The sequence below is a fragment of the Crocodylus porosus genome, unplaced genomic scaffold (genome assembly GCF_001723895.1).
Source record: "Crocodylus porosus isolate Cpor-Errol unplaced genomic scaffold, CroPor_comp1, whole genome shotgun sequence".
Taxonomy (NCBI): Eukaryota; Metazoa; Chordata; order Crocodylia; family Crocodylidae; genus Crocodylus; species Crocodylus porosus.
Genome location: NW_017728914.1, coordinates 36,075,124 through 36,099,457, shown reverse-complemented (window position 1 = coordinate 36,099,457; position 24,334 = coordinate 36,075,124). Strand labels below are relative to the sequence as shown.

At 43.1% G+C, this 24,334-nt stretch overlaps 2 protein-coding genes across 2 annotated transcripts in view; both read left to right on the top strand.

Moving 5' to 3' along the window:
* MED7 (mediator complex subunit 7) overlaps nucleotides 1–1,289 on the top strand; it is a 2,411-nt gene extending 1,122 nt beyond the window's left edge. Inside the window, exon 2 of the mRNA XM_019535279.1 lies at nucleotides 483–1,289. Within this exon, the coding sequence (XP_019390824.1) occupies nucleotides 499–1,191 (693 nt within the window). The 5' untranslated portion in view covers nucleotides 483–498 and the 3' untranslated portion in view covers nucleotides 1,192–1,289. The remainder of the gene's footprint in view (nucleotides 1–482) is intronic.
* A 219-nt stretch (nucleotides 1,290–1,508) lies between these two features.
* Nucleotides 1,509–23,470, top strand: LOC109309869. The gene is made up of 16 exons (XM_019534743.1): nucleotides 1,509–2,962; nucleotides 3,107–3,163; nucleotides 5,173–5,517; nucleotides 6,555–6,611; nucleotides 7,719–7,789; nucleotides 8,468–8,591; nucleotides 9,109–9,148; nucleotides 9,721–9,811; nucleotides 10,905–10,988; nucleotides 13,892–14,021; nucleotides 16,001–16,345; nucleotides 18,322–18,378; nucleotides 19,429–19,508; nucleotides 20,667–20,790; nucleotides 21,205–21,244; nucleotides 22,188–23,470. Exons 1-16 carry the CDS (start codon nucleotides 2,920–2,922, stop codon nucleotides 22,279–22,281), a joined length of 1,782 nt encoding a protein of 593 aa, XP_019390288.1. The 5' UTR covers nucleotides 1,509–2,919; the 3' UTR covers nucleotides 22,282–23,470.
* The last annotated feature ends 864 nt before the right edge of the window (nucleotides 23,471–24,334 follow it).

Sequence of the window (24,334 nt, the reverse complement as noted above, 5' to 3'; positions counted from 1 at the left end):
TCCTGCCCCCCTCACCCCCCCGAGCCTCGCCCCTGTCCCTATTTTTGCATGACTTGTACCAAGAGTGGTTGCTGCACATTTAATAAAACCCTGTAAAAACAGATTGAGATGAGGCAGTTTCCACCCAGGTGCTGTCCCAGCTCTGTGTGTACATCAAACAGTGCCCCCGCCCCTCACTTGATGCATATTATTTATGTTTGTTGGTTTCTTCCAGTTCTTCAAGAATAAGGAAATGTCATTATTTATTTGTTTTTAAAGAACTAGCAGAGTAAGAAAAGTGCATGCACGTGAGAAGTAAATATCCCCTCCTTTCAACCGCTGAAAGGTTGTGTTAATCTCTATGCCCCGCGTCCTGGAGTATTTGACTTCCTAGAGGTTGCATTACATCCTGCTTGGTCACAGGGGTGTCGTCAGGTTTGTGAACTCCTTTTTTTCCAGTTAGTCTAAGCGGTGTTTTACGGGCTGTTTTTTTTACACCCCAGGCACTTCTCTGCCACCATGGGGGAACCGCAGCAAGTGAGTGCTCTGCCTCCACCTCCGATGCAATATATAAAGGAATATACAGATGAAAACATTCGCAAGGGGCTGGCCCCGAAGCCCCCGCCACCGGTGAAAGACAGCTACATGATGTTTGGTAACCAGTTCCAATGTGACGATCTCATTATCCGCCCCTTGGAAAGCCAAGGGATCGAACGGTTGCATCCCATGCAGTTTGATCACAAGAAGGAGCTCAGGAAACTCAATATGTCCATCCTGGTCAACTTCTTGGACCTCCTGGATATCTTGATAAGGAGCCCAGGCAGTATAAAACGAGAGGAGAAGCTGGAAGACTTGAAGCTGCTTTTTGTCCACGTCCATCATCTTATAAATGAATATCGTCCACACCAGGCCAGAGAGACGCTGCGGGTCATGATGGAAGTGCAGAAGCGTCAGCGTCTCGAGACAGCTGAGAGGTTTCAGAAGCATTTGGAGCGGGTTGTAGAAATGATCCAGAATTGCCTGGCCTCCTTGCCTGATGACCTACCTCATTCTGAGGGAGGTTTGGGGATAAAAACTGAACCCATGGATACGGATGATGGCAGCAGTTGCATTGGGCAGAACAAACAGCAGAGAGCGGGCTCTGTCTGTAAGAAAGATCAGGTTTTAGACAAAGATGCTGCGATGTGTAGCATTATTGATGAAATGACATGAAAGGATGCTTTTTGTAGTGGCGTGCAGGTCTTGGGGTGAGAAGTGGGATTAATATTGAAGCTTGTATAATGTACTTTTTGTTGCCTTTATCTGGACCAGTAAAAACAATTGTGAAACTTAAGTGTGTGTGTGTATGTATAAATGTCTAAACTCATGTCTTTTTTTGTAGGTTTTTTTTGCAGGTGTTCAAGCAGATGGAGTTTGCTTGTATTGTAGGTGTTATTTGCATGTGGTCGTAAGAACAGAAAAGTAAAAATTTCTATAATGTTTCTTGTTGATGTGGGGGGGAATGTGCATCATAACAGTTCAATGAAGTGAGGCTCATGTGATGGCTTTGTTTTACTTCTGAATAAATAGTTTTGATTGAAAGATGAAAGTATCTTGTGAATTTCTATAAAATGTAGGAACAGGAAAGATGGAGAAATTACTGAATGCTCCAGATTCTGACCCGTTTCAAAAACGTTGAAGGTACTTTACTTGCATTTTCACAACTTCTATTAAATGTTATATTCTGTTATAAACAATAGTTGATTACTGTTGGATCTATTAATAGTGGCTGCAAAAATCACTTTTTTTCTCACATTGTAAAACATTAATATCTTAAATTTTATTCATCAGGAACTGATGTTAGACTATTGTCTCTCCTAAGTAAGCCTACGACAACATCTGTATAGAAGAGAATGGCATTGCCAAAATATGTTTGTATTTTCCGAGATGCAATAAACACTAGTCTCTCAAATACACAAAACTCCCCACAAAGCACAAACCCTAAATATTTCTTATTACTGTAAAGCAGGGGATATCTACTTTCATGCTAATTACTGGCATGTACCTTTGCAGAATGAAAATACCTGAAAGGGAGAGTATTTGGTGCTTACCATTTAGGCACCTGAAGGCAGAGAGTCAAACCTGGCATAAAGGCAGGCAGATTTAGTGCAGTCATTAGCACTTTTCAACTTAAAAAGTTTAACTTGTGCAGATTCTTACAGGGTCCCTTGATTTAAGGGCTAATCGAATGTTTCAGTATCTTAAATCCATGGCAGAGGCTTAATTTACCTATAAAATCCAGTTATATCAGTTCAGTAATGGAACTGAAAATTCTTTGGGATAAAAGGTAAATGGGAGAGAGTGAATTTTTATTGCTTACCTTAAGACATTTTTATTGCCTCTTATAAAAGAGTCATGCCAGTTACTGACCCTGTGAAGAGAGGCACCAAAGGAAAGCTGCCCCTTCCTTCTGTTCCCCAGCTCTAGATTGGGAAAACAAAACATGGGCCGTATCTTCAAAGGTATGTAAAAGCTCACAAATGTGCCCATAAGCATCCTGTTGGATTTCCAAAGGGACTTAAGCAAATTAGGTACCTCAGTTGTTTGAAATATATTTTGAGAATAATCAAGCATACTTGGTATTCTACAACATTTTTGGAAGCTTTCTAAATACCATTTAATATAACAAGCCGCTATAGCAATTCTTGTCTACCCATATTAGGTTCACATTTCTACTTCCTCAGTTGCTTAAACTATCAAGCTCAGTTGTATTGCCTATGCTTGAGAATTTAAGCATAAATGCTGAGGTTAGCCAGAAACATAAATAAGACCAAACCTCAGATCTCATTTCTGCTTCAGATAGAGCAGTCTTTGTATGTTCTTTCAGCCACAGTTTTTTACCATTAAAGTTAGTACTACACAGTAGGTTGCTTCCCCACACTTGTCAGGACTATTGAAACAATGAATTTGGTACAGGAAAAGTCAGCCTCAATTGGGAGCAGGTGTAAGTATGACTGAGCTGTGCTGTTGCAACAGCTGTTACAATGCTATTAAGGAACGGCATTTAAAAAACTAAGAAATGAATGCTTGCTTTTTTTTAAAGTTGTTTTGTGAAGCCTGAACACAGAATTTCTCTGCTTTCTTTCAGTTGTCATCCTGTGTCCTTTCTTCTTGCTGAAGTGGATTATATCGGTCCTATTTGCAGGTAACTAAAGGAAAGTAAGAGTGACCAGTAGCGGATGGAGCTTTTATAACTAATGCCTAAGTTTCCCAAGTTTACTGCAGGGACGTTAAGTATAGACTAAATACAGTGTCTTCTAAAAAGAGGAGTCGTGTTAGTGTTCTAGTTTGTCATGGAATCTGCAATTTACCATCATGGCTATTAACTATTTTTTCCATAAAAATAAATGAAAGGCTGTGTTTCAAATGTGAGCTTTTACCAGCACGGTCTATAATTCTTAGTTATAAATAAAGTTTCTGCCTACAATTGTTATGTAAAGACGATTGAGAACTATGTAGTTTAGAACTGTATTTAACACAAGACCTCATTCTTTTATAAGAGCTTTATTCATTTATTTATATTCTGGATTTTTCCTTATTTGGATACAATTTAATGTTTTGGTACATTCTTTAAAAACAAATATGCTCATCCATTAGAGAGGTCTTTTGCTGTGATCTTCAGTGTTTTCAACCCAAACGGTAACTTTTTCCATTCCTGGCATGAGCAAAGTTATGCATTTTCAAAATTGACATTGAGAGAGAACGAAATGTACTCAGAAGAACTAAAGATGTGGAAATAATGGACAGTGTTCAGTCATCAGTTCTCTAAAATCTGCCTAAAAATACAACTGTCAAATACAATCTAGGAAGTGAAATTATGCATTTTATTCATTCCAAATAAAAGATTAAACTGAAAGCTATGTTGTTACTGCTAAGTATTAATTCGGTATATTTTCAGAACAGATTATTTCATGTGTTACCATTGCTTTGTCACAGTATAAACCAAATTTATTAGCGAAAGTGTGTCTTATTTAGCCAGACTTCAGTCTTGGAGCGGAATCCCTTTGTGAATGTGGCTCAGCCTCTACATGTCAGTCTGTGCCTTGGACACTGTCTTCTATTGTGTCAGCTTTCACTAAAGTGAGCCTTTAAATGTAACCTCCTGAAAGGTTGTTAGTGGATCCACTGACTTCAGCAAGGATAAGGAGATGAAAAAATCCACCCGTTGGTCCATTAAAAGAAAACAACCACCAAAATCTTCGCCTCTGCCTTTAAACTCTGAGAGAGAGGGAAGAAGGAGCTGCTGCTCGCATTGGCTGTTATAAATGCAACTGCTAATCAAGTGAAATGAATTAGCTAAGTTGCTGTAGCTTTATTTCCATCAAGATTAAGTTGAAACCATTTTTGCTATATATAGGTTGCTAAAGAAATAGCTAACATAAGTGGCATTGTTTACATCGGTATCATTTGATGTTGCTGCAATTGCTATATTTGTCTATGCTTTATCTGCCCATTAATCAAAGATAGGCTTGCTTACACTAGCAAATGCCCTACAACATACCAGCAGAAAATCATAGAAAATGTGTCATTATTGTCATTGATATGAAATGGGTAGTAGTTGTGACCTCTAGGTGAAGTGGGTGAGTGTGTTGAAGCTAACTCTTAAGGGGAAACACAGGAATGTGACTCCTGGGTCTATGGGAGATTTCCACAACACTTCTAAAGTAAGTTCTGCATTTTATCTGTTATATTATTTCATGATGTATGTACTGATGCACCAAATGAACAAGGAAAGAGAAACCTAGCACTGCTGGGAAAAACTGTATATGTTCACAGGCTTGGTGTCACTAAGCCAGCCTCTTGCCCTGAAACAATGTTTGCAGGCATTTTGCAAGGAAGGTGCAACTGAATGTGCTGGATAAATCCCTACCCTGTATCCTGTATGCCTCTTAAATGAGATGAAGGTTAATAAACAAGCAGAATGTGAGTGATATGTAAGTCTTTGGCTCACCTTGTAGCTGTAGCTCAAAAAATCTGCCCACTAGGTAATATTAAACACAACTGTTGAACAAAAGGGAATTCAACCCCGAACTCTATATCATTATTTGCTTCTAGTTATTCCCTTTTCCAGAAGACTGGTTGATGCCTGTTTCCCTTATAACCTCCACACTATCCTATCCCCTTTCTCAACTCCAGTTGTCTCCTTGTCTGCAGGTTTCTTGGTCTCAGGATCTCCAGTGAAAGGCGTGGTGGGTCAGGATGTCACTTTGTCCTGCGGCTACAGTGTTAGAACAGACAGCGATCTCACCACGATGTGCTGGGGCCGGGGCCCCTGTCCTACTTCTCAGTGTTCAGACCTAATTCTCTGGACAAACGGCAGGAGGGTGACACAGCAGCAGGACAACAGATACCAGTTACGTGGGAACCTGCTGAGAGGGGATGTGTCCCTCACCATCCTGAAAGCAAGGGAAGCAGACGCAGGGACATACTGCTGCCGTGTGGAAATCCATGGCTGGTTTAATGATCAGAAAACCAACGTGGACGTTGTGATTGAGAGAGGTGGGCACAGCTCTTGTTTGTACGAGCGTTCCGCAGGATCAACCTCCCAGCAGCTGATAACATCACACCGATTGTGACAAATACTAGGATTACTTTTTGCAATGTGAATCACAGGGACTTTGGAGGTACAGCTGTAACTGCCTATATGAAGTTGTGTTGCTACTGTAATGCCAGAAGAAGCAATGTTTAGTAATGGTGATTTTCCTTACCAGGTGCTATGAGACAAAGCTCTTATAAGCGTTCTCAACGGGCATGTCTACATGTTCATTAATCCACCATAGTTATGGCACATTAAGTTTAGCACTTGAATAAGTGCTAAATGTGCAGTAACTCATGTTACTATGCAGTAGCACCAGCACACAGGTTTTTACTGATGCTTACTGTGCAGTAGTGTAGTAGCATGGGTTTTGCCCAGCATGCTGCTGCGCAGTGTTATTAGGTTACTGTGCAGTAAGTGTCTCACATAGACATATCTAGTATGTGGTTATAGTTTCACAGTTGTTAGGGTTGGAAGGGACCTCACTGAGTCTGACTCCCTGTCCTGGGTAGGAAAGAGTGCTGGGGTCAGATGTCTGTCCAATCTCCTTTTAAACACCTCTCTTGGACAGCATAGTCCGTATTTTGGCAACCCTCACTGTAAAGAATTTTTTCCCGATGTCCAGTCCGAATTTACTTTCTTCCAGTTTGTGGCCATTATTTCTAGTTACCCCAATGGGCGCCCTGGTAAACATTGTATCCCCTATTTCTTGCTGGCCCCCCCCGATGAGTTTGTAGGTGGCCACGAGATCACCTCTCAGCCTCCTCTTGCATGTCTCCCAGTTGGTCCACACAGCCTGTGGTTAGGTGAACAAATCATGCGGAGCTGGAGGTGGGGGTGGAATTTACCATGCATCAGCTGTTTGACAGCAGTCTTTTTGTCTATCCACTCCTGTGCTTTGGTTGGGAAAGCTAAAGCGGAGCAGAATGAAATGTGACTGAGTTACCATGATTTAGCTCATGTCTCTTGTAATATGTGTGGGTTTTGTTTTGGTCTTTAGCATCAACCCCAATGTCCACTGCAGGCCTTTCAACTCACAGCTCCAAGGACACCTCAGGTAATGATCAGTAGATGATTTCACATCTTTAATGTCTGTAAACTGCTTTGCAATGGGATTCAGAAAGGGCAACATCGTAACATATGGGACCAATGCAGTAGATAAATTATGCGAACCTCTTGTGATCAGAACTAAGCCTGTAACTACAATATAGAAATGAGGAAAGAGGATGCTATGATGTCAACATATAAGCACAGGAGTAACTCGGCTCGTGCGTGTCAGTATTTTGTTCTAGGCTTATGTGTGTTTTGTTGGACCTTAAATACTTGTTTACGCTCAGGTTTGTGGTATAAAATAGGTTCCCATGGGATTTAAGTTCAAGATATTAGGTAGGTGGGGATAGGACAGGCTGGGGGGAGGTCTATAGGTGTCTGTTGGGCCTTGCTAGAAAAATTTCTGGCAGTCAAGATAATTTGTCTATAAGACATCTCATTCTCATTACTTTAATTTCAAACTTAAAACCAGAAATGGCATACACAGTTTTTTATTGATCTGGGTTTTGTCAGTTTGAGAAGTATAGCGTCATGGCATAACCAACGTCTTCTATTTCTGCGGATGGAAACAGAAAATGAAATGAAAGCTATCTCACACTGTTATATCCCTTTTCTGGCTGCAGAGAGGCAAGCCTTCATCTTGGCACTCATGGGTTTTTGGTCCTGTGCTCTTCATGGGCTACTTTTTATTTTGAGCATACACATGCCTGCTTTCTTCGCAATGGGCATGACCATGAAGAAGGGAACCTCAGAATGGGACAGATGGTGTATTTCTTTGAGATAGTAGCCCTGCAGTTTAAATGTTACAAATTGCTTTGATCTGGGGAAGCAACATCAAACTGATATGTGCTACATGTGGCTTTTTTGAATGTTTCACAACTTAGTCAGCTCCAATGCTACAAATATGCTCTGGACCATTTGAGGCTTTGTTTGGGTATACTGTGCAGTACTTCTTTCCTGTTGCACTTTTGCACCATTTGCTCCCTGATCTAAAACCCATCTGTTTTCATAAGGGCATGTCAGATAATCAGAGAAGCAAGAGTCATGTGGCTGTGAAGAAGGAAAGCACGGTTAGCTGTGCTAAGTGATGTCAGCTCACCTTTTCTCTACTCAGGTGCTTCAACTGCCAGTGAAATCCTCTCTACCAGCACATCAGCATGGCCTTCTACTGTCAGCAGCTTCCTAGTAAGCACATTCAGAGCAGTGGGGTTGGTAAGTTAGTTGTATTTCTTATGGGGAAATAGAATGTTTTACAAATAAAATTCTGAATGGATGCAAAGAAGCAAAGAGTAGTTATTCACATGTTTCTGTTTGCTTTTTCCATTTGCCCAGCAGCTTCATATGCCCACAAAACATACTCCAGTATCAAACCAGCATGGCTTCAAACTCCAAATCAGTAACCCCTAGAGATGTAAAGAACTCTCTTGTCATTTAATGCATCAATGTAAAATGGTTCAAATTATGTGGTGACTCCATTGTTCCTCCAGGTCATTTTCTGCAGTGCTGTTTTCAGATTGAGAAAGAACTATTCATAATTAGTATGCCTGAGAAAAAGTGCTGACGACTAACACTTCACTGACAAAGCCTAGGGAACTGATTCTGTTATTCTCATTCCATCTTAGCAAGGGAAAAATCACACCAGCTTCAGCAGGGTCCTTGGAAATTCGTATCCTAAAACTTAAACACAGATCTCTACGGTTCCTGATCCAAGTTTCCAGATGTAGCAACTCATTGGAAACAGGACCATATCTCAGACTGGGTGCCTCACCTCTTACATAGTTGAACAAGGACAGGGTGATTGTCAAGATGTATAGATGATTTCAGTTACTGCTGCTAATACACTTCTGTTTTTTGTTTCAACAGAATGCGTCTACCTCACTCCCTCCCTCATCAGTGGCATACTCCAGTAAGAGAAGGGAATACATTAGAATGAGCATTGGTGCATCAGCTCTAGTCATCCTAGTTGTGGCTGTGGGTATCTTTGAATGTGAGTAATTTGCAGAGAGGACCTTATTAGTTCTGTTTCTCTAGTTTGCCCACAATCCTGGGCATCACCAGCAGCTGGGGAGTTGTCTCGTTCCCACGCTGCCTGACTCACTTCCTTAGCTGCTGCTGTTAGCTTTTCACACTCCTGCACTCTAGCTCTCACTGGTCATTAAAGAATAGAAATTAAAACCCTTTAAACATAAGAACAAGAATTCACCATCATGGGTTACCCCAGTGAAAATGTTGGCTGAGAGCCTCCAAGAGAACCTCCAAGAGATAGTCCTGGCTGTAAGTGCCCCAAACAACTTCAGATCTGAGGCACTTACAGCCAGGACTATCTCTTGGAGGCTCTCAGCCAGCACTTTCATGGGGATAACCCATGGGTGTGAATTTCCCCTCTAATGTTTAAAGTGTTTTAATTTCCTTTTAATCCTCTCCCTTGCTGCTTTTCCTGGTAGTCACTACTTCTCAGAATATATATTCCAGTAAATATTATACCCTATTTTTATCCTTTACAGGGTACATACACCACAGACGTAGGAGGAGGAAGTTGGCAAGGTAAGAACAAACCCCTTTTGTTTGTCATTGTAAGAAGGCAGTCTAGCTATCCCTTTTCTAACTATCAGTACTGGACAGATAGTCCTACAGCATCTCAGACTCCATGCAATTGCCTTTTTATATCGGCAGAGAAAACAGCAAATAAAATGGCAGAAAGGGAAGGGATTTATTAAACAAATCATTACTATTGGTCAGTTAAGGAAAAATATGAGCCTAACCATTTATATTACTCTTGGACTATGTATATTTGTATTGTTGTAGTTGCAGTGGTCCAAGAAATAAGCAAGAAGCAAAGTTTTCTGGGTTACGTTTTTTATTTGAGAAGCTTTGTAATTAGAGACAGAGATTTTAGGCAAATTTTCAGGCACACAATGTCCTTCAGGTCTGGGAAAGAAGTTCTCTAATGCCAAGCAAGAGACTTTCAGACAGGAGATGCCTAGAAATTCTCAGTTATGATAACTCCTGTTCAGCAAGTGTTGCTATACTTTTTGTTTTCCTGGTGGATTCAGCTGCCTGGCCTGCTCTGTTTTTCTTAAGCCATTTCTGTTTTGTCTCTATTCTTCTCTCTACAGCCTAGTCTCATTTAGCTGCTCAGGACAGGGAGAGGTCCAGTTCGTTCTGGAACATGGGATCCATCAAAGAGAAAACATTTATACAATAAATTAAAGAGCAGCATGCCTGTCCTCACAAACTGTGTGTGTGAAGGTTTGGGGAATGAGTCTCGAGTCACCACATGATTTTAAGTTTATTTTGTGAGATTTATGACTTGTAAACCTGCTCGTGGATTAGATTCCCCATTTGGTGTACAACCATCTATTATGTCCTTTGCTGAGAGCAAATACAAACTAGTCTTTTGGGAGCTTGAAGGGCTGCGTTGAAAGAGCGAAGAAGGAGCATCTTTTTCCTGCTGCAAAAATAAGAGGAGTCAGCAAGGTGGCTGCAAGGACAGCTGACTTTGACCAGCTTTACTGGCTCTTGTGAACTGAGGTAGGAGTAGAGCACATGAAGTTCAGCCAGCCTTGTGGCACTTGTCCCACCTTCATGGTCAGAGCCAAGTTTGTGCATACAAGACAAGGGAAAGATTTCTCTGGCTAGAGTGAACTATTGTCAGAGGGGAGCTTGCTGCCTGTGCGAGGAGGGAGTTCCCACTTGACCAGAACACAAATGGGGGTTGCTTCAATTACCAGCTGATCCCTGCAGACCAAAACTATAACTGGAGTACCCATGTGAATGCAGCTCTGGGAAGACCAGGTGCCAGTCTCTGGGGAGACTCAGCAAGTTCAACACTAATCTGGGCATGGGGCTTGGGCCTGTGGGGTCTCGCATCTCATGGCCTGGTGGTAGTTAGGGAGCCTGAACCCCACAAATGCATCTGAGAAGCCAGGACACCACTCAGGCTTGGTGGATTTGAAGTCATGTGGGAACCAAAGATGCATGATACAGCAATTTAATGAATCACCATAAGTGGGGAAGGCAACACTGGTAGTTGCCTAGAACAATGGCTTTCAATGTATTTTCATTTGCAAGCCCCTAAAAAATTGTGAGTGGAGGTGCAGACCCCTTTGAATTGTAAGTGTGGGTATATTCACATACTTTTGATCGATCAGGACCCCTTAGTCTGCGAATTCAGACCCCTTAGTTAGACTGTGAGCCCTCAGGTTAGCGGACCACAGGTTGAAAACCACTGGTCTGAAAGTACAAAACTAGCACCAAGTATGCTGCTTCCTGTGCTAGCCTCTGCACTGGCCATGTGTAGGGTGTCTTTGGCACCAGCAAGAAAAAGCATAACCAGCTGGAGCGAGGGAAGCACGCCAAAGTCGGGAGCAAATTGAAAGCCAAAGTTTGAAATATCGTTTCATCAAAGGAACAAGTCTGACTTCACAGGTGCTGACCAGTTTGTCTGCTTAGCTGATCCCGGGCTCTGAGAACTCATTCACGTCATCTAGGAGTAGGTGCTGTTCACCTCGGACTGCAAACACCTATTTCTTATGTGGAACATGAGCAAGTGCCAGAATGACTAAGCAACTGAGAAGTGAGCAGCTTCTGTCCATTGTCATATCTACCTTGGTCTCTGCCTTGCTTTGTCCCCTGCTGTGCTGCAGGGATGCATGGGCATGGTGACGGTCTGGGCTTGACTAGTGTGTGACAGCTGAGGGGTTTATTCTTGTGAATATTTCAAGAAACAGAAGTTGTACTGCATTGTGCTGCCTTCTTGGCTGGTGATGCTGAGTGCCTGCAAAAAGGCACTGACGTCCCTCAACTCCCAGTTGAGCCAACAGAAGCAGAGAGGGCTCAGCGCTTGGTGCAGGGTCAGGCTTGGAATACATACAGCGCTTATGTTATTTTCCCCTCAGTTCAGTGTGAGTAAGCACGCATTACTCCGGAAACATGTGTCAAGTCCTTCCTCCTCTTGTAAAAAAACAAAAACAAAAACAAACTAGAACATAGAGGCCACCCAGAACCACATTATGAACAGGAACTGTCATTTGCAGGAGCTAGGATGTTCCAAAAAACACAGCTAACATTATATATATGTCTCTGTCTGTGTCTATCTAGATATATAGATACACCGTGTGTGTGTGTGTGTGTGTGTGTGTGTGTGTGTGTGTGTGTGTGTGTGCGCGCGCGTGCACATGCGCGCGCACACACACACACATGCCCCATAACTATTTTTCCGTGTCCTGTAGAGGTTCCATACGTTTCACTATGTCACCTTGGTTCAGTATCCACATCCTTGTCCACGAAAGAACATTTGAGTACTTCTCTCCACTGGGGCTGTGGAAGTTCGATGTACTCCTACCCATCTTGTTATGACTTATCCCCCACAAATACACAGGCAGAAGAAGAAGGAAAGATCTAACTTTAGTTGCAAGCAGATGAAAACACCAGTCACACCTCAAAAGCCCTTGAGATTTTTCTGATCATGCATTTTGTTCTGGGGAAATCTAGTAAAGCGTGCACTTTTAAAATACTTCACCCTCTTTAGCTTGAGCTCAGTGTGTCATTACAGTGACACCAAGTTACAGCTAAAAAAAATGAATGTATTGCGCAAGGAAAATAAAATGGTTTCTGAGCCGACAGACTGCCTGGAACGAGTTCTTGAGCGTGGTGTGTTCCCCACAGAAATCAATGGGAAACCTGCTACGCATTTCAGTTGAAATCAAATCAGACCCTTTACTCTCAAAAATATATCCCAGGGCACTAGCCATGCAAGCTTCCAAATACCATCTGGCCACATACCTAGCCTGCCGTAGTCAGCTGAATCCCTTTGTGCTCATTCACTCCTTGACTGCCTTGCTACAGCTGCAAGGAGAGGGGATGGTCACAATTGTGCTTTGTGCTGAAGCTAAACAATGGTTTGAATGGGTTTCGAGACAATGCTGGTGTTAGACTGTCAGAACAAAATTTCCTCAACTGAGGACTCTATTACTTTGCACCTTCTGTATAAAGCAAGTGTTTAAGCTAGCCCCAGAGTCTAAACGTGTTTGTTAATGGGCATTAGGATCTGTGATATTTAAACTTCAAAACCAAACGGTGTATGCCTACAGATGACAGAGCAAGGAGCAATGGGCTCCAATTGCAGCAAGGGAAATTGAGGTCGTCTATTAGGATCAATGTTCTCCCGAGGAGGGTGGTGAAGCACTGGAACAGGTTACCCAGAGAAGTGGTGCAGTCTCCATCTTTGAAGGTTTTGAAGACCCAGCTAGACAAAGCCTTGGCTGGGATGATGTAGTTGGGGCTGGTCCTGCCTTGAGCAGGGGGTTGGACTAGATGTGACCTTCCCACCCTCATTGTCTATGACACTCACACTGCCTCATTGAAACCATGAGGCGTTGGTCATGGGTTTCACATTCCCACTCTTGAGTGCTTTGTAGTCAGTCCAGTAAGTTTTAGGAACTTTAAATTCATGGCAGAGGCATGTGAGAAATTGGTGACTTGGTCTTTACAGTAAATTCTGTGGGATGAAACCCACTAATGCCATGCTTTTGGATAGGATCTTACAATACACTGATCCTCTAGTTACTTACCTGAAACGTCACTGTAACTGGCCTTCAGCCAAAAGAGACTGAGAAGACAGCAGCACCCTTGCAAGACCTGACCAGAGGAAAGCAAAGAAACTTCCTTCACATCTGGTTGTGGAAATGAAACTGCAATTGGTAAAATACGACTACTTGAGGTCACGATGGTTTGCAGCTTATGCTGCCTATTCAAAGAGGGGAAGCCCTTTCAGTTATTCTATCTGTTTTCTCACATTTGTGAAAAGTTATGCTGCTCTTAGGTTTGCATCCTGGTCATATTCTGTCAGGGTTTTTTTTTTATACTGCAATAAGTTCATGACACATTTTCTTTGTGCTCCTTTATTTAGCTTGCTAAGTTCAGCCAAGTTTTTTCTATATTTGCAACGATTGCTCCTTGGCCATCAAGGTTTTGCTTTAGTGAGTGCAGTACTGACCTGAGTTCAGCAGCCGGCGTAAGTTAGCACATCACAGACTCGGGACTGTTCAGTGCTGTTTCAGAAGCGACAGTGCAGCAGGCTTTAATTAGCTCTTGAAACGCTGCCCAGCAGTTCGTGTTTTGAGTGGAAGCACTCAACACCCTTTCAGCCACGGCTAATTGTTAGTGAAGACTGAATAAACTGTAGTGATGACTTCATACAGGAAAAGTCAATCCTGATTAGTATGAGCACTAAGTGCTGGGCCAAGTGTAGCTGACACCTCCTGTGTGACGCAGGGGAAGTGAAAGTTGAAGTTCATTTTGGAAACAAGTTTAAGTGTCCTTTCGAAGCTTGAACGAGACATTTCTCCTCGGTCTCCTCTCACCACCATGGTGCTCTGCTTCTCCCTGAAGTGGCTTCTTCTGGTCCTGTTTTCAGGTAACTATATGGGAATCTGAGAAGAACATAGCAGATGCTGCTTGCCTGGTGACGAGTATGTAGATCTTGCTATAGGGTAATTCTGTATGGATGAGATACCTTCTAGCGAGGATGGTGATGCCTCAGAGAGACTGCAGTGTGCACAATGTCAGTAGACCTCTGCTGAGTTAGTTTAGCATCCAGTTTTTAAAAATAAAAAACAAGGGTTGGAAACATATCCTTCCGAGCAGAAACCATGGAAAGTTTTCCCAGAGAGGTCTCCGTGTAGAACTCAACGTATATACAGATGAATAGAGATGGAGGAAGCCAGGGCTTTTAGAAAAGCATTTACAATAGGACAGTTTCACTTAAAAGGCATTTATCAGTACCCTGTTCTGGACTTTTCTTGTTTCAGTGAGAGTAATATTTGGGTGGATTTGTCAAACAAAGTATTTGGTCGATGATGATAACAGCCAGCTGTGACTTTTTAGGGAAGAGAGTGAATTTTTTCATTTCTGCCATAACAAAGCTGCTTTTTTTTCTAATGTGGCGCTATGATAGATGACCAGCTTTACCCACGGGGAGCATTGACAGCCACCGTGGTGAAGATAATGAATGAGTAACCTACTCTTATCAGTCCAAAACTCTCTATACAAAATTGGATGGTGCTGTATGATCTGGCTGTGTCAGACATGTGGCTACAGGCTTTGTCTCCCTTTGATTTTATGAGACTGGGTTGCTGGTTAAGAATTGGGATTCATGCCTTTTTAGCATTAACTACTAATCTGGTATGTTTTCAGAACTGACCTTTCATATTGCTGTGTTAAAGTCCCTGCAAAAACAGGTTTATTAGAGAAGTAGCTGGTTTCATTTAGGAAAAGAGCTAATGCACACACGTCAACCTTGTGCAGCTGAATGAAGAGGAAAGATGTTTAAATGTGTGTTCACAAGGGAAGAGGACATAGTTGGCTATGGGTAACTAACCCCCACCAACATTTGAGCTCCTTTTCTCATCTAAATGAACTCTAACTTATATCAGCTGGAAAAAAATGTTTGGGAAGCTGTTAACACTAGTGAAAAATGTAGATAATTGGTACCACTTTTTTCCATTTGATTGAGTTTCTAGGCGCCATTACATTAAAAGCACTGTTTTATCTCTAATGTAAGTGGGAAGAATCCAAAGCTCACCTGGGTAGCCTGGTGGATTCATGGTACAGTGGTGTCCATCCAAGAGGCGACTTAGAGTCCTACCTGGGTTATCTGATCTCAGATGATTTTGATTAACAAACTTAGCACAAAGGAGTGACTGTACTGGAGAATGGGGTAAGTACATAAAGCCATGGAATAATTGCAGATTGGTATTAGTAGGCTGCATCTCTCTGCAAATAGCTATATGCTAGCTACATCATTGTATACAATAGACCTTTGATGTTAGTTTTATTGATTAATTCAATGGCTATGGACAATTTAAAAGTGTTTTGTAACACCCATTGATCTGAGCTGGTCAGCTGTGTAATCCAGTTAGAGAAAGAGAATGGTACATCGAAACTGGAATGCGGTCTGGCATATTTTGAAGAGTTGCAGGGATGGTGGGTAGTTTCCACAGTGACTTCTGTATTTTCTCTATTGCTTTGTTGCTTCACAGTGTAAGTGCTCATGGACCCACGCTTTAAAATACAGCCAAACTGATTTAGATACACGTTCCTAATAGAAGAACTGCTGTAGGACAATGGGTTGTGTTGGTCAAAGAGCTGTTCTGCTTTCGTCTTCCTGGCTGGAGGACGCGGTGCTTTCTGTGGTTGGGCAGAGATGCATTTTGGACAATGGCATCGGAGCCACCGCACCTGTTCAGACCAGGAATCAGTCCTGCTGCATACCAGTGCTCGAAGGGGGAAACACACACATCATGGGGGAACTTCTTGGAAGGGCAGCAGGGTTGGGACCTTCCTTAACTTTTGTACCATACCCTTTCTCAACTCCAGTTGTCTCCTTGTCTGCAGGTTTCTCGGTCTCGGGATCTCCAGTGAAAGGCATGGTGGGTCAGGATGTCACTTTGTCCTGCGGCTACAGTGTTAGAACAGACAGCGATCTCACCACGATGTGCTGGGGCCGGGGCCCCTGTCCTACTTCTCAGTGTTCAGACCTAATTCTCTGGACAAACGGCAGGAGGGTGACACAGCAGCAGGACAACAGATACCAGTTACGTGGGAACCTGCTGAGAGGGGACGTGTCCCTCACCATCCTGAAAGCAAGGGAAGCAGACGCAGGGACATACTGCTGCCGTGTGGAAATCCATGGCTGGTTTAATGATCAGAAAACCAACGTGGACGTTGTGATTGAGAGAGGTGAGCACAGCTCTTCTCCCTTGTACGAGCAGGGTCAACCTCTTTGCAGTCAATAGCACTGATTATGATAGAAATAGGATCACTTTTCCTATGGTGCTCAACTCTGATTAGCATACTTGTTGGTGCCACTTGTACAATGTAGGAGACTGGGCAACATGGACTACTTCACGCCTTGGAAATGTTAATCAGCTCTTAGGCTGAGTATAGACAGTTGAAAAGCCAGAGGCTGAATCAATTCACTCTTCACAGGTTAGTCTGAGCTGCAGAGATTAAACCGATAAACGTGGGAACAGACATTCGCTTCTGATTCCAGAAATTCAGTCAGAAGTCAAGGGGTGCTAGAGCATTTCTCTTTGTTGCGCTGGCCAGACCAAGGCTATCCCACCCACCCTGTGAGGTGGGGGAGTTTGTGGGAGAGAGGTGCAAAGCATCCTGGGATACTGGGGGGGTTGAGAGTTAATTTGAATCTGGAGGGATTCTGGGACGTAAGTTCAGTAAACAGATTTAACCTAAATCAGTTCAGTCTGATGCTACATCTATCCACATTTATCTTAAACTGGTTTTGGCCATTTTCATAGATTTCATAGACATTCGAGCCGGAAGAGACCTTGGAAGATCATCGAGTCCAGCCCGCTGTCCCAGGGGCAGGAAGTCAGCTGGGGTCATAGGATCCCAGCAAGATTTTGAAAGTGTTTTATGTGCACTGAACTTCTGTTGTGTTACAGACGTGACCCAGTTTCTGATCACTTATATCGGTTTATGTGTAATTTCTATCCCTAGCCTTAAAGGTGAAACTGTCACGTTCTTCTCTTTCTGGGCCAAGCCTGATTTCCCTGCCTGCTCCTACAAAGCTAGACTAGTTTTCCCTCACCGAACCTCTGCACATCCCCTCACCTAGCAGCATCCCCATCAAACCCCCTGGGCCCAATTCAAACTTAGGCAGAACGTGTCTGACTCCAGGGAAGCCAATGCAAAGGATGAATTCAGCCCTCTGCGTGGGCTGAGGGCTGTTGCAGTGTTTTGAACCCTCTGTGGCTCTCCACATGTGGTGCATATTACATTTTGGTGAGCATTTGCGTGGGCTTGTTTGGTTGTGCACACCATGAAGGGTGAAGTTTGAGTAACTGTGACCTAGTGACTCATTTCCTCAGATCTCAAGGATGCTCCTTTGTAACTGCTGTTTTAACAAATTACAGATATAAAAACATACTGATTTCCACAACCAAGGTTGTAGGACTTTGGATTTCCTTTAGTTCTATCTCAAACAGAATTTTGACCTGGAAAAAGTGGAATTCTAGAGGCTTTCCAACATCCCTGGGGACTAGTCGATTACTAATGATGTTACGTTGAGCCCACGTGGATGCTGTGAGGGCAGATAGCAGCTAAAACCCTAGCCTAGTTGGGCAGAAAGAGGCAGTAGTCTATCCATGATCCATTCACTTCTCCTTTGCTGCAGTTTTTCCCTTTTGCTTTTGAGAATGATAGAGTAATTTTCTCCTTCTTAGAGAGTCTCATGAGTCACTAAGTCCAGTTGCCTGCTGTTTCAGACAGCCGTCTCTATTAATCCCCTTTGTAAACTTAGCGAGCTCCATCTTAAACGTTATTAGACCTCAATTTCTATGTGGCCTGCCCGTTTGTTCTTGTGCCAGAATTGTCCATGAGCTTAATTAGCATTTCTGCCTTCCTGGTGTTGGAAACTTCTACAGAAGGTCTGGGATTTGTGTCTTTTTTAGCATTAAGCATTTAGTCCTACACCCTTGGTAGGGAGCACTCAGCCCTTGCCTTGGTGAACTCACCAAGTCAAGCTTTTCTGTTCTCCTATGATAAGATAGTCTCTCTACTCTCTTATCTTTATTACAGGCCAGGTGCATACAAGATGTGTATATTTGACAGCAGTGGTTTGCTTTTATTCCTAGGAGGTTTTTGAGCTGCCATCAGTTGTAGCATGCATGGGTTTTATTTTGTTCTGTTTTTAGCACCAGCAACAACCTCCACGACAGGCCCTTCCACACACAGCACTGAACGCACCTCAGGTAACACTTAGCAGCATCCTCCATCTCCATAGCATAACTAAGTTGCTTGGCAGTGGGTTTCCAGAATGGCAAATAACGAATGGGGTGAATTCAGCGGCTGAACTTTACGTAGCTGAATTGTATGTCTCATTCTCTGAACTTTGACTTTCAGCTTTAAACTAGAAGTGCCATTTGCAGTTCTCCATCCACCTGGATTTTGTCCATTTAACAAGGATGAAGTATTACAACATAGTTTATATTTCGCTCTTGGAGGAGGAAGTGAAAGCTTTCTCAGACTGGAAAGTCTCTATTTTAGCACCAGCGGCACAAATTGCCATCTTGGCCCTCACAAGTTTGTGATGAGAGAGCACCCTCTGCTCTGGGTGGGCTCGCTGTTTATGAGCACACATGTCCCTTTTACTTACAGGGGGCACATCTGTGAAGGGGGGAGAATTGGACAGAAGATGTTTCTCCGATGTCAGGATATTCGACACTGTCCCAAACCTAGAGAAGAGGGAAAGCAGAAAGTCCCATCTAGAACAGGGGCAGTCAGCAAAAGCTTGCAGTTTGGACAGCATGGTCACTTGATCTGGAGTTCCCCTTCTTTAAATAGGAGCTGATTTTCAATAGAGCTGTAGGGCCTTGGGCAGCCCACGCTAAGCCCTGGGATCCGTGCACTTGTTTTGTTCCTTGTGGGTTTATTTGATAATTGCATGATGGGTTCATTGAACCGTGGTGGAGAAGACCTTACATTTTGCATCTCTGCATTTTAAATGTTGTGAGGTGCCCTCAGCTGGGGAATAGACCTAGCATAGGGTATGAGGGATATGGTTTCACAGCTCAATCATCTGAAATGTTACATGACCGCACTGTGAAGTAGTTTGATATAAGCAGCACTGTGTTTATCACACGTTTCAGACCTCTTTCAAGGTCCTGATACAAAGCCCATCTATTTAATCTGGTGGTACCAGTTTAGTTGAGATGTTCAGAGAAGCAAGCGCCGTGTGGTTGTGAAAACAGGAAGTATTAGTTGTATTAAATGCTGCGTTGCTTTACCTTATCTCTACTCAGTTGCTCCAAATGCCAGTGAATCATCCTCTACCATCTCACCGACGTGGCTATTGGTTTCCAGCTCAGAAGTCCCTCCAGACGTAAGCATCTCCGTTGTCATATAACATACAAATACTGAGCAATCAGACCTGATTGACAACTGCACCATCCATACAGGTCCTTTTCTGTAATGCTTTATTTTGCCTGGAACAGATGAGTGTTCATATTTAGACTGGGAAATAATGGCCATTGCCTGGGAAGTATCTCAGGGATTTAGAAACTAAGCAACTCTTGTGACATGCATAAGACATTCATCCTGGGGTTCTTACTACTTACTGAGACAGAAATCATATTCACTTGAAAGACTTTTGCTTGAGGAAAGACTGAAGTCGCTAGAGGCATAAGTCACTTCTCAAGACCAAGACTTGAATAAAGACAGCAAGATTTGGCTCTAACTAAACAAAAATAGGCTTTTTGCACAATGAGCTATTTTTTGCTTCTTAATCCTGGTAAATTAGATATAAACTAAAGATGTTCAGCATCTTTGGGAGAGAGTGCATTGTTATTGCTTACAATAAGACATCTTGATTGCCTTAGAAAAGAGTTATGCCAGTTGCTGGCCCTGTGAAGAGAGGCACCAGAGGAAAGCTGCCTCTTCCTTCTGTTCCCCAACTCTAGATTGGGAAAATAAAACTTGGGCTATATTTTCAAAGGTATGTAAAAGTGCACAAAGATGCCCATAATATCCTGTTGGATTTCCAAAGGGACTTAAGCAAACTAGATACCTCAGTTGTTTGAAATACATTTTGAGAATAATCAAGCATACTCAGTATTCCACAACATTTTTGGAAGCTGCTTAAATCCGATTTAATATAACAATCCAGTACAGCAAGTTATCATCAACCCGTACTAGGTTCATATTTCTATTTCCTCAATTGCTTAAACTGTCAAGCTCAGTTGCATTGCCTGTACTTGAGAATTTAGGTATGAATGCTGAGGTTAGCTGGCAACGCAAATAAGACCAAACCTCAAGTCTCGTTTGATGTCTTTAAAACCCCAACAACACCTATCTGTTGAAGAGCATGGATCACAGTTTATGTAACCATCACAATGTCCCCATGGAAATAATGCATCATTTCAATGTGAGTGAGCCATTGGAAGGGTATTGCTATCATATGGTTGCAAGACACAAGGATGGTTTTGACTCTGTTCTTTTTCTTTATTATAACCATTGATATCCCTGTTTTTATGTTTGATAGAATGCATCTTCTGTCATTCATCAGACAGTGGGGGCAGATCCCAGCAAAGACGGCATATATATTGGAATCGGCATCTTTCTGGGTTTTTTAGTCATCCTAGCTGTTGCTTTCTTTCTCTTGAAAAGTAAGTCCATCACCAGTTCAAAGACAGGATGGTTTTATTTCTCTGACTCCCTGAGGACTTGGTCAACAGCAGCCGGGGAAGACGCACATACCCAACCTAACTCCATGATGCCCTAGTTGCACCCCTCGCCCAGCCATGCTGTGGCTTAGTGTGCCTCCAGACACTACCACCCTTGGGCACACTTTCTAACCTGGAGACACTCAGCTTCCCAATGGGCTAACCCTGGAGTGAATTGGCTTCCTTTAACATGGCTGTTTCACGTAATGAGCGGAGTTGCCTCACAGCTCCCTTACTGAATGCCTTGCACTTGACCTTCTTTTTTCTCCTTAATTGAACTTGCTGCCTTGTTTTCCTCATGATTTTAAGAACCCTGAGGGTTGCTTTTTGTTTTTTCCATGTTGAATGTGTACACAGAACATTTGCCCAAGAGGCAGAAGCTGAGGAACCTTGTAAGGTAAGCACTGTCACTTGGAGCTTTAATAAGTAGCTAGATCCCCAAGTTTCTGTATTTTTGCTAAAAAAAGAAGTGTTCAGAACAGACTCCTGGATCCAGGCTGACTGCTCAGACCCTGCATACTGTAATTTACTTGACCATTTCCTAACGGGAAAGCTAGCAATACGAAACAGCAGTGCAAAAAGAAAAGCTATTATTCCTACTTATAGTTTCATAGTTTCTAGGCTCAGAAGGGACCCGAGTAGATCATCAAGTCTGACCCCCTGCCCTGGCAGGAAAGAGTACTGGGGTCAACTGACCCCAGCAAGGTGTTCATCTAACCTCCTCTTAAAAGACCCCTAGGGTAGGAGCCAGCACCACTTCTCTTGGAAGTTGGGTCCAGACCCTAGCCGCCCTGACCGTGAAGTCGCGCCTCCTGATATCTAACCTAAACCTACCCTCTGCCAGCTTGTGACCGTTATTCCTGGTCACTCCTGGCGGTGCTCGGGGGAACAGTGACTCCCCCAATGCCTGCTGGTCCCCCCTGACTAGTTTGTAACAGGCCACTAGATCCCTCTCAGCCTTCTCTTGTGGAGGCTGAACAGGTTCAGGTCCCGTCGCCTCTCCTCGTAGGGCCTGCCCTGCTGCCCCTGACCATGCGAGTGGCCTCCTCTGGCCCTCATCCTTGTCACAGCTTTGGAAGCAAAAATGAGCCTAACTATCATGGCTTCTAAAACCCTTCATTAGTTTGCAATAGGGAGCATAATTTGCAATAGGGAGCATAAGTATTTCAAGTCCAGTGTGTCTGATAAGTGTAGAGCAATTGCCTATTCCTAACATTTAATTATAAGCAATGCCCCAGTTTGTGTTTTCCCAGGATTGGTTAATTTGGATAGCTGGTCTTCCATCTGTCTATTTTAGGCTAGTTGTGTTCAAAGGTGCTGCTTTCTTGTGTCCTCTACAGCTCAGTCTCCTTCTCCAGGACAGGACACGAGGGAATCCGAAGTGCGCTAGAAAGCGATTTCCATGCAGAGGAAAATGTTTACACGATACACTAAAGACTAATCACCTGCTTGCCCTTATACTCTGGCAAGTTACTACAAAGTTAGAATAATTTATGCTGCTCTGTAAACTATTTGTGCCACTGGCTACTTTGAAGGATCATTTCTTACCCTGAGCAGACATGGAAGTAGCAAGGTGCAGAGGTTTGCTCAGGTGCTACTGTGCTCACTCCAGGAAAGCAAGAAGAACCAATTAGGTACAGACTAAAACTTGATGAGTCTCTTCCAGTTGCAGTGTCCATCTCGCATAGTGCAACAAATCATCGGTCTCCGAATCCATTTCTCTAATCATGGGCCAAATATATGCAGCTTTTCATCCAATGCAAATGACAACTTCTTGCATCTGACCGTTGCCAAGCAGCTGCACACCTGCAAAGGGGAAAGTTGCAATGTGCTTCCATATTTCTCTGTCTCTTTTGACATGCTTTGTTGCTACTGTGATGTAGACTGCTGGAGTTGGGATGGCAGCTAGAAACCCTGCCATGCCATCTGCAGAGATGACCAGCTTGTGGCAGCAGTGATGGGAATGATATGAAGAGGGGTCTGTTGAAGTGAACATTGCAATAAACAGGAGTTTCACTGTATTTTTGATCATTCAAGATATACCCTCAGTGGGCACATCTACACAAGACAGTACTGTGCAGTAGCATGTCATGGCAAAAATCATGCTAATATGCTACCGTGCAGCAGTATTAAGCCACTGCACAGCTAGCACCACGAGCCATGTGCCGGCGTTACTGCGCAGTAGCATCACTTATTGCACATTGATTTAGTACTTGGTTTTACAAGTACTAAACTTAATGAACAGTAACTACAGCACATTAATGAACGTGTAGATATGCCCAGTGGTTACCAATGAGGGCTCAATGGTGCAAGTGCTGACTGCCTCTAAGGAACTGATGAAATCCTTCCAGTTAGGTCAGTAGCATAGAGAGTGCTCCTACTCTCTGTCTTCCAGGAGGCACTCGGAGCCAAGCAGGATTGGGCTCTGAATATGCACCATTGTTACCTTTGGATCTTCAGGTTCAGTGTAATCAAGCACAACACATGCTGGGTTTTTCTCCAGCACCTTCCAAAGAGCAATGGGGGTTGCACACGGTAGGGGCATCTCCTTTCCAGATTTCTAGCGAACTAAAAACCTCGAGCTATGCTGGAGAGCTACTAATAAATTTCCCTTGCTACTGTTCTCTGTGAGAGTAATGTGTGTTGGATGGCTATGCCTTTGATCCTGCAAAATATGTTAAACTGGTCCTGCTCTTCTCTCACACCAGCATAAATCCAAAATAAACTCCTGTGACATGAGTCTGCTGTAACTGGGATTTACAGCAAAGTAAACAGGAACCAAAATTTGGCTTGTGAACTTTCTCCTGTGGTGTCACAGTTAATAGAACTGAGATTAGATGTATGACCCGGACCCTTTTACTATGTCCAGGCATATTCATCTTTTAAAGTAATTGTCCCATGGTGCATTGCAGTGGCGTGCAACAGAACACAACCTAACCAATGCAAACTCATGCGATTTAGGTGGGAAGAATAGTTTTGCTCAGCTACGTTTTAAAATCACTCCTAAAAATGATAATCAAGACACTTGGGAGTTCCTAAAAGTGCAAGGTCAGAGAGAGCCAGATATCTCCTGATACCAATCAACACAGCCTTCGTTAAAAGACTTGGCCCAAATGTTGATGTGGGAAATCTAACCTAAGTGGTATTTTTGGAGCAGGTAAATTAAAGTGAATAACCTACTTGGTTTCGTGATCATTGATTTGAGAGAAGTGGCACCAGGAAAGGATCCTTATGACCTTAAAAGCCATTACTAATCATAACAATGATCAGTAATTATCATGGTAAATTGCTGATTTTAATTCCCGTACTTATGTGAGAGACTCCCTGAGCCACAGGCAGGCTGCAGAGAGATGCATCACTAGTCCCCAGATAGTCCAGATCAGATGGGTTGGGTCAGTGATGAGGGTCAACTGGAAAGGAGTTGGGCCTTTCCCCTGAAAGGTTGGGAGAGCTCACATGGGGCTGGGGAGAGGGTGAAGCGTGGTTG

Bases quoted from the DNA above. Each gene is read 5' to 3' on its own strand.
- LOC109309869 (XM_019534743.1), top strand. From the start codon at position 2,920: ATGAATTTGGTACAGGAAAAGTCAGCCTCAATTGGGAGCAGGT. The intron at 5,518-6,554 runs GTGGGCACAGCT...TTTGGTCTTTAG, and splicing joins GGACGTTGTGATTGAGAGAG to CATCAACCCCAATGTCCACT. The intron at 19,509-20,666 runs GTAAGCATCTCC...TATGTTTGATAG, and splicing joins GCTCAGAAGTCCCTCCAGAC to AATGCATCTTCTGTCATTCA.